Source organism: Haemaphysalis longicornis, unplaced genomic scaffold (assembly GCF_048455015.1).
Source record: "Haemaphysalis longicornis isolate Haplotype H1 unplaced genomic scaffold, Haemaphysalis longicornis Haplotype H1 scaffold_4, whole genome shotgun sequence".
NCBI classification, from domain to species: Eukaryota; Metazoa; Arthropoda; class Arachnida; order Ixodida; family Ixodidae; genus Haemaphysalis; species Haemaphysalis longicornis.
This window is the reverse complement of record NW_027526361.1, coordinates 113,555,691-113,565,826: the sequence shown is the minus strand read 5'-3', so window position 1 is coordinate 113,565,826 and position 10,136 is coordinate 113,555,691. Positions and strand designations below refer to the sequence as shown.

The 10,136-nt window shown below is 46.0% G+C and overlaps 1 protein-coding gene across 1 annotated transcript in view; it reads right to left on the bottom strand.

Moving 5' to 3' along the window:
* Positions 1-1,251: 1,251 nt before the first annotated feature.
* Positions 1,252-10,136, bottom strand: part of LOC144180500 (acetylcholinesterase-like) — a 29,559-nt gene continuing 20,674 nt past the window's right edge. Inside the window, exons 7-8 of the mRNA XM_077708832.1 lie at positions 3,092-3,378; positions 1,252-1,809 (exon numbers count right to left, since the gene is read on the bottom strand). Of these exons, the coding sequence (XP_077564958.1) occupies positions 1,692-1,809; positions 3,092-3,378 (405 nt within the window). The 3' untranslated portion in view covers positions 1,252-1,691. The remainder of the gene's footprint in view (positions 1,810-3,091; positions 3,379-10,136) is intronic.

The window sequence follows — 10,136 nt, the reverse complement described above, 5'->3', positions numbered from 1 at the left end:
ATTTAAGCCAAGCCAAGCCAAGCCAAGCAAATGTCCCTCGCGCTTGCGCAGAACGTCGCTTCACGGCACAGGCGCAACTGCTCAACCTCGGGCAGTGTAGCTTAAAGGAGTACTGACACGAAATTTCAAAGCTGAGATAACTATGTAAAACGCTTCCTTTTTATCAGGAGATATCTCCCAGCAAGTTTCAACAGCAACCGTTCAGCGAAACATATTTAAAATCCATTTTAATCTTCGCCCGCACGAGAAAGCCCAGAGCGGGCCGACGTGACATCATCTGCTACGTGCCCCAAACTTCCGACGTCGGGGCTCCCGTGACGAAGCCGACGCGCTGGCTGTGGTTGGCGCGCGCTGCTCGGGCTTGTGTACACGTCATGGTTTTGGGACTGACGTCATGCTGCCCGGGCCTGTGGGGACGGCGAAAACCTCGGCCGGTGTGGGCGCGCGCGTGCGCTCGCTCGCACGCGCTTCCAGAGAGGCAGCGATACGGCAAGAATGGTGACGTCATGTTATACATGCTGTCATGGCGGCCGCTCGGCGTTTTTCAGTCGAAACCGAAACTGGCACGAATAAACGACGCCGTAAATGAATGTTTACGCTGCGCTCGACCGTCTAATCTGTCATTCTATGATTAGTGGGCTGGTAGGCACGCATAGCAGCGAAAAAAACGTAACATACAAATTTCGTGTCAGTACTCCTTTAAGCTACAAAATAAAGCAACTGAAGTTGTCATCGAGAAGCGAAACGTCCAAATCAATATCGCCACCTATGTTTCCGTGTGTGGCGCTTGCGGCAAGTCACAACACAAGAGAACGTTGCACTTTTTGTGCGGCTACAATTGCAGGCAATGTCAGCGCAAAAGCCGCAAAATGGCGACCGTTGCACCAAAATCCCAACCATCCTAGAGTAATCGTCTGTTAAATGACGAAACCATCTTTTGATTAGAGAGGAGAGATATGTTGTGTTCGTGGTTTCCTTAACCTTGCCCAAACTGATAGACGGAATGCTTAAAAGATCGACCAAGCAGCACTCCTTGATACCCCTTTTTCAGAATCTAAAATGCTTTTAGAGAGCATAGTAATCAACCGCTTCCATTATCGAGAGAGTCAAAGTGACTCAGCCAAAAGACTGCTCTATGCGCACAAGATAACTCCAAAACTTGCTCAAAAGATCTTTCTCTTTCCGTTATTTTGCTGTTTGCGCGCTCGATATGCATCATTCAAGCCACGTCACGGATATTGACGGTCTTTTTATTCGCAGAAACGAGTGCGTTCAATGGCCACAGCACACAAAACCTCAACAAATGGAAAAAAAATCTAGCCCGTCTTCACACTCGAGTACGTTACTTATCCAAATTTCGGCTCTCCTACTAGCCGAATTCTTTGTCATTCGTAAATTAGGACGTACCTAGTTATTCTTGAAGGGGTGGTATAAAAAATGTATTTGTAGAAGAAAAACTAATCACATTGCCAAAACGTTTTCGTAAAAAGCTCTTATCAATTAAGGGTTCCGGGAACCCTCAAACGTTATACTAGGCATTCCATAGTTTTGCCTGACAAATTAGGCACACCAAGAGCAATGCTCACTTCAGAATTCACCGACACTTCATTACTAAAATTTGATGAAAGTACAAGTATATATGATAAAAAAAACGCAACACAAAATATGAGCCGGGGTGCCGTGCTCTTTCTTCAACCAGGAGGGCATCCGGCTTCGAGGTTGACGAAGGTTCCGTTGTCATAGTCGCGTGTGTAAGGTGAATCCCGGAAGGACGGCCACGTGCTTCCGTTGGCCAGATACGGTGGTGTGCTGGGATTTAAAACAGAACAACACGTAAGCTTTTTACGGATGTTAGTCTTTCTGGGGCTATTCAAACGCGGGAAGTTTGGTCGCTCTCTCTGTGTGTCTGTCTGTGTGTCCCTCGATTCAACGAACCGGCCTAAAGTTAAAATGAATTCTTGAGAAAGACGCTTATATAGGTAAAACATATCCAATTTAATCAATCTAGAAAGATGCTCCACCTATGTCAATATTGTCCAGCAAAAACATATCATTACGTTTATTTGATGAACCACGCCAATACATAACTGGTGTTTGCAGCGTTCTTTTAGTTAAAAGTATATGCCTTCGTGATTTCCGGAATAGCAAAATTTAAAAGAAAGAATACGCGTTGAAAACGTTGTTTTAACCACAAAATACAAACAAGGGTTTCCTAGCCTTGTGTTTGTGGTTGGAGCGCTAACAGATTTCGAGCCACCAGTTTGAACGTGGCAAAATTGAACGGCGCAAACATCCAATGGGTGGACCGAGACCGGATGCGGACAGTGTGTGGGAGGTGGTCAGATGAATCAGGCGAGGCAGTTACATGGCTGAAGGCTACCTTCTTTCGACGACATTTTCAGCGACACTAGCAGATTTTTTCTCCTCCTCATTTACTCATGCGGTTCCTTCGCATTTCTCATCCTCATCATCGTAAAGGTGTACTCCGCCTGAGTCGTCACCGCCACCCCAACATGATATGGACCATTATTCAGTTTTACATTGTCCCCGATAGCTGGTCACTGTCCTCTGTACGGCCAAATCCAACACGCAACCAGGGCATACTTAATACAGGCGGTTGTCTGGGAAAACTTCATACAGTCGTGCTATTTGCAGTGACGGGCCCTTGTGCGAGCCCGGACGCGAGTGGGAGGAAAAGAAGGCGCCATAAACACGCATGGAACGCCTGAACTGGAACGCCTCGCCAGCAGTTCGAGTGTCTTTCACTGTTTTTTGGAACAAAATGCCCTTCCAGAGATAAAGTCGTTTCAGTTTAAGAAAGTGGATTCCCTTCATCTCGAAGTGTTCACAATTGGTGGCCCGACCATCGCGGTCCGTTTATTTCGCATGAAACGACGTGAACGAAAAGGGACAATTTTTTCGTGACACTCACTGATCGTCAGAAAAAGCGGGCAAGTGCCGTATGGACAGTCGCGGTTCCACCGTGCTCCCCACCGCAGGACGGATGCCGGATAATCAACTGGCGGACCACATCAAGCAGTGTGCATTCGAAACATAGGCTGCTGATTGAGGTGCGGCACAGCCCGCTTACCCATGTAAAACAAACCGCGCTATGTCCTCGAGGCTCAATGGCGGCTGGAAGGACAGGCTGGAAGGGCTGGAGGCGCTGGCCGAGTAGTGGTAGCCCTCGTTGGCCGCCTTGGCCGCTGCGCGCGTCGGGCACACGGTCATCGCGTTCGCCAACTGCTCCGACATATTCAATGGGGCGTTACCACGCGGCTGCAGTTTGGCCTTGACCGCGGCCACGTCTTTTTCCCCGGCGAAGAGGCGGGCGGTGTAGTCCAGCACCGCCTCTGCCGTGGTCGCATTGGCGTCGTCCTGCAGCATAGTAATAATAAACAATCTTTTGGCAAAAATGATTGGTGTGATCGATGGGGCATGTTGCTCAACAATGAAAAAACTGCGTGTAACACGAAAGATGCATCCGAGTACATTTTCTTATACTCTTCGAAACAATGTCACCACCGAAGTTCTAACCCTATCTTCTAAACTCAATTGGTCTGAGCATGTATCCGATATCTGTATATTGCCTCTTCGTAAGCTCTGGTATCTAAGGCGAAAGCTCAAAAATCTCCCTGCAACCACTAAACTAACGGCGTACAATGCATGTGTTCGAGCGAAATTAGAATATGCGTTATTGGTTTGGGGTACGTTTACTAAAAAAGAAATTTGTCAGTTAGAGGAGGTGTGGAGAAAAGCCGTCCGCTTTATTTACTGCAAATACAGTAGGCATTACTCACCATCTCTTCTGATGATAGAAATATTCATAAGAGTGGTGAGCATAGACGGGTCAGTCAGCTGATATTTCTGCATAGTCGTTTGTCAGGCAAAAAAAAAAAACCTCTCCCCGGCTGCATTAAACCACCTGTATCTAGGGCTACCAGGCACACTCATGAATTCTTATTGACCTATTTACGCTCGAACAAATGCCTTAAAAAATAGCTTTTTCCGCAGGGCTGTTACACACTGGAATTCTGTTCCTCTTGGTGCTTTAAAAGCAAAAGATTTTGCAGAAGTGTTACAGTGTCATCTTTCCTCAAGTTAATGTGTTCTATCGTGTTGCTCTTTTATTATATGTGTACAAGATTCAGGGTGCCATGAACTGTTTCTGATATATTTGTTGCCTATGTTCTCTTTCGTACTCGTCTCGTTCCTAGGTTTTGTACAGTTCCTCCTGCTTGGGTCAAAGTTTTGACCTGCAGTATCGCTAAATAAATAAATAAATAAATAAATAAATAAATAAATAAATAAATAAATAAATAAATGAATAAATAAATAAATAAATAAATAAATAAATAAATAAATAAATAAATAAATAAATAAATAGTTTGCGCCCGTCCCCAAATTGCAACTATCCAGTTACTGCCCGTTGCAGCTCTGAAGCGCATCCGGGTGACTTGAACTTCGCGTGTGACGTTTTCGGATCTCCAGCCTTTGTACGTGGCTCTTGTTTTATTGCACATTCCAATGCAAGGACCTCCACGTGCGCCTGCTTCACTGGCTTACGCCGACACAAAAATCCGTTCTTCCGCTCACTTTCGTCTGAAACGCCTTTTTTTTCTGGCAAAATGCACGAACCCTGATGCAAAATACAAACAACATATAAATGGACCTTAAAATTGCTTTTTGTTTGTTTCGCAGCATATATCCACTGCTGTTGACATCTGCTGAGAAGTTTTTTGTCATTATAAATGTGGCTATTGTATTCTTCCATTAGATTTAGTGATGGTCTGCTCTGCATGGTACTCCTCGTGCACTCAGGAGAACACCTACAATTCTTGCATAACGCAAAAAGTTTGGTCTGTCTGCCGGTCCATTTGTGTTTCTCTCTCGAATCACCAAGAAATTTTACTGGTACGTCTGCATTGCATGCTGGTGCGCTATTGACCAACTGGGTACTGGAAGGTGAGTCAGTGAATCGGTAACTAGTCGCGACTGGTGAAGGGAAGAAAGGGCAGCATGGAGAAACGAAGGAGAACTGTAATACAGAATGACGGCAAAAAAAGAAGGGAACGGGAGGGCGGTAAAAAAAGTAGCAGGGAAGCAGTGTTGTACGGAACGGCATTCCAAGGAGCAGCGTTCCTGGAACTAGTTCCTTTTGGGAGGAACGGAGGAACGCCACCGTTCCATTAAGAGTGGGTGGAACTGTAGCGCTTAACTCGTTACGTTTACGAAGGAACGGCAGAGGGAACAGCGTTTCTTCTTGAAACGTGCCAACACTACGATTTGGCTGTTTTTGATGCCAAGGCTTTAGGGCGCAGATGATAGTACGAAAAGCCACAGGCCGTTACTGTGTTTATCCCTCTTTAAGCTGCCCGATTGCCCGCCCTTGCGGAGAACGTGCTTCCTCGACGGTCAAAGACAAAACAATAACCACGCAGCCGGGCGCAGCCTGTCGGACAGGTTGCACCGGGTGCGCACGGCCTGGTCGCTACGTCGGCTGCAAATGCGCCTGAGGCAGTTGCTTGCCGCCCTTTTGATTTGTCTTCGGCCTGAATCTCTTCTTTTGTGCATGAAAGTGGAACGCGAAAGCCGAGCCGGAGAAGACGTGACTGTACCATTTTCATTGCACAAGTGTTATCTACAGTACAGGTGGCCATGCCAGCCGAAGGGGCCGTACGACACTTTGTCGATGGGCAGCAGGGTCACCGGCGTTCCGCTCACCGCGTGTAAAAGCAAGGCGTCAAGTTCTCAGCGTCAGATTCTTGAAATATTGCCGCTGCTGGCCAAAGTGAGGCCAGAGCTATCTGGTCTCATGCGCAACAGCAACAATCCCCGAGAGCTGCAAACCGAATCAGACCTCGGACGTTCTACCGCGCTATACGGCACGGCCATGGCGCTCGAACGCGCGCCGTAAACTTTCTCACGCACCGAGCGGACCATCGGTTTCGTGATGTGTCCACTGGGAGGTCTGCTTTGACGATTGGTTTTGGAATTTGGCTGGGAATTATTGCGCCACCTTTGCTTCGCATCACAACAGTGCGATAACTTTGGTGTATTGTTACGGACCGGTTCCAACTAGTGCTTCAGCCGGGCACCGATGGCGAGCGGAGTAGTGTATGCTCACGTATGGTTACCAACCGTCTAGGATTTTGTTGGACTGTCCTGGCTTTTCATACAACGTCCCGAGTACCGCCTCGTCCCTTTCGGGACAGCTATATGACCCGGATTTGTTCCAGACCGTCGAGTGATTAGTTTTTTTTTTCGATCCAAAGCACGCTCACCAAGGCGGGTCATGTTCCGGAACCCAAAGTTAGCGCGAACTTGTCCAGGCAGAACTTTAGGTAAAGCTCAACTTCCACGTGAAGTGCGACAACATTTACCAATACATTCTCCAGCAAAGGCAAATGTTGCGAGCAGCATGTAGCCCGATGAAGTACCACTTCAAGAGGCCGCAACCATAAAGAAACAATTAATTTCTCAGAAAGATACCGCCACAAACTAATCTGAGTTCCTATAGGTTAGGCTACCTCCCTGCCCCCCTTCCCCAGTCCCGACTTCCTTCATTAAGAGTTTGAAACCCTAAGCTGTTGGCTCCTACCGTTCGCAGAGTTCCTCCGTTCCGACAACGATAAGCGGGAGGCCAAACTTAAAAACTGTTGCATAAAGTTACAGCAGACAAGGCTGCGGCAAAAAGGCGACATTGAACTCTCAATCCGGCAAAGTAACGCTCTGAAGCTCTGTTGTTGACGCTCTGGCTCCGATGCTCGCGCGTGCCAGAATTTAGGGAGCAATCCAGAACGGTCAAAGTTATACGCACGGCAACACAGAGTGTTTCAACGGCCATAAAACAAAATATACACAAAATAACCACTGTCCATGGTGAGCGCGAGTTGTGTGCTAGCACACACCTATGAGCGCATGCGGATGCAGTCTCCTGAGCCTGAGGAACTGAACAAACTTATCCTCAAATACAACACGGTAGTACCCTGAAATGCTTAGGTGCTACGGCTCGTCAACATTGCCAACGAAGTGTTCACGAAAAAAAAAAAAACAGGTTCGTCTGTCCGCCACCAACATCGAGATGCAACTCATGCTGAGTTCAAACAAAGGACTCTACTATGTTGAGAATATGTATTCTGGGCATTATTTTTTCATTCATACAGTAATATTGAATCAGCATTCATTAAACGCCTATATATTGTTCCCTTGGATGCGGTTTTTGTACAACACATTTATGTTCGTGCAGGTGAGTAACTTTCTTTTTGCACATCTGAAACGTAGTATCATGACTGCGCATTTGAAGACCCAAGTGGAAAGCGCCACATGTGTTGCACTTGTAACAGACGAGCGCCACACTTGCATTTAAGCATGTCTGGAATATGTCTGGTGCTCCCTGAGAAAATTCGCCTAGGAGCGTTTCGTTGAATTCCTTTTATCTCCAGATAATCTGCTGCCGGTGGCGTTCATATTCGTATATTATACGTGGTTCGACGTATGTATTAACTTGCTTAGTACGTTTCGCCTCAGGATTATCCAACACCCCATTTCAATTTAAAAAAATCAAATGTAACGTTAATGTAACGGTACGTTACAATGTTCGAAGTGTAACTAGAACGCGTTCCTATCGGAATATAGGAACTCGTAACGGGAACTCGCTTCACTAATGGGAAGGAACGAGGCACGAGCTTTCGTTCCTAGTTTAGAGGAACGTGTACAACACTGCAGGGAAGCAAAAGTGCGGGCAAGAGTCGGAAGGAAATCATGAAGTCGAGGGTGTGAGTGCCATTGGAGTGGTGTGATAGGGGAAGTGGAACGGGAACGGTCGAGAGAGAGAGAGGAGGGAGAAGGGGAAAAATTCTAGTAGAAGCGGTTGGGATGGGAAAGAGTGAAGTAGGAGGAGAACAGTGAGGGGAGGAAATGAAATTGGTATAACTTAAGTATGAGGAAAGGGGGAAGACGGCATCAGGAAATAGACGTTCTTGGAGGGGGACACCCGGAGGGACCAAGGAAAGGAGGACAGGTGAGTATGGTAGAATATAAAAAAAGAGAAAAAAAGGGGGGACACGATGGGAGAGGTAGTGGAAGGACACGAGGAAGGAAATGTGGATGAAAAACAGGAAACCGGGCAACGGGGATGCTAGGAGTTGAGAAGGTTGCGAAGGCAGGAGAAGTATGTGAAGAAGAGGGGAAAAGGAGTGTAGCGCGAGGGGAAGGGGAAATAGAGGAGGAACTGTTGGAAGAGGAGGATAATAGAAATGGGAAGACAGAGGGGAAAGGTAGGATTAAGCAACGGATGCTCAAGAGGGGAGGAGGATCGAGGGGAAGGTGCTATTACAAGAGAGAGGAGAAGAAGAGTGTGAGCTTGGAATATGGAGAGAGAAGGCGGTATTGTCAGGGGCGCTAAAACGCTAACTAGTTTCGACGTAATTTGCACTGACGCGCGCAGACAAGCGCCCAGTTTTCTACTGTGCTCTGTCATTCCTTCCTTATTGCGATAAACGTTTCCTTGCAGAAAACCTGTATCCGGAAGATAAAAATGAAACATTCAAGGCCGGTTGGATTGTGCCGGAAGAAAGCCCTCTGGGAATGGCCTAGAGCACTGCAGAGGCTCGAAGTTTTAGGCCCTGCCCGATCCGGACCGGTGGGGACACGACCCGGGCCTGGCCCGAGCCCGACAAAACATTGAGATAAAAGCCCAGGCCCGGGCCGATCCCGACAATTTTTAAAATATGGACCCGAGCTTTGAGCCATTTTATTTTGAGTGCCATACGGCACGCGTATTGTGGGAATACCTTACCGACAACGACAGGTTATCGACATACCGAGTTGACTAAAGTTTTCGCATTAATACCTTTCGAAAGACTCCGCAAAATGAACATTCCGCAGCAAGGGGTCACAAAGGGGCAAACTCTACTAAACCACCACACACAGTTATTTTAATGTGTAGCATTCTTTGTGCCGTACCACCGCGGCCACAACCGTGTAACGCCCTGCATTTGCACAAAAATGCCTACTCGGCAAATTTCGGACATTTAATCGTTTTAATAGAGCTTATGAAGGTAATTGGTAGAACGTAACATTAAAAAATTATAAATCATAAAAGGGAACTCATGGGAAAAACATTACGCATCTTACACACCTCGCCGAAAAAAAAAGGAAAACAAAGAATCACAAAAAGTAATGAGGGAAACCTGGATAAGAATCCTTAGAACATATTAACCATATAACGCCATGAATTTGTGCAAAGATGAATAATTGCTAATGTAGGCCAGACTGGTCGGTGTATAAATAATCACTTGCGGGAACATGGTTGTATTATGTCAAGACACCTAATAGCTATAGTAACGTAAATAGAGATTATCGGTCCACCGGAACTAGAACAAAGAGAAAACAGGAAATGCGAGAAATATAAGACATTGTAAAAGTGAACCAACAAAATAAAAAATTACCACCTTGTACATCTCCTCCACAAGACAAAAACAATATAAAAGCCCGTAGAACAACGACGGAAAAACGAATAAAAAATCGTCAAAGTGGACGAACCATGCATTACGCCCCGCATCTGCGAAAAAATACATAATTGGTGATGTAACGGCACTTACGTGATATAATTACGTAAATGTACACTCTTTGTCATAATTTTCTAGACCAATCCTAAGCCTTCTCGACCACAAAGAATTCAACGAATAAACTTTACCTTTAAATGTGTCAAAAATATTTTATGATAGTAAGAAAGAAACCTGTTTTCTCTAGCTTACCGGCACAAAACCTCACAGCCTCGTTCGGGACGTTAGCTTGTACATTGAATTTTTCGCTGCCTGCGCATTTCTGTCTTGGTTTAGAAAATTTTGACAAAGACTGTACATCATCGGCAAAAATTGAAAAGCAAGGGTAATGTTATAAGAATAAGATACCGCAACGTATTTGTCTATTTGGCTACTAAAACTCCCAAAAAGAAGTAGAGTACCATGGTAGTTCCAGGTAGCTCCACCACCTCGGCTAGTTTCCGTCCAATAAGACCCCAGATTTGAATTTTCAGTTTTACATTCTCGCTACATTGTCGAGTCACACGGCACATTTTCACTACATTCTCGAGTCACACCGTAAGTTATTGCACGCCAGTATTTCCTGAG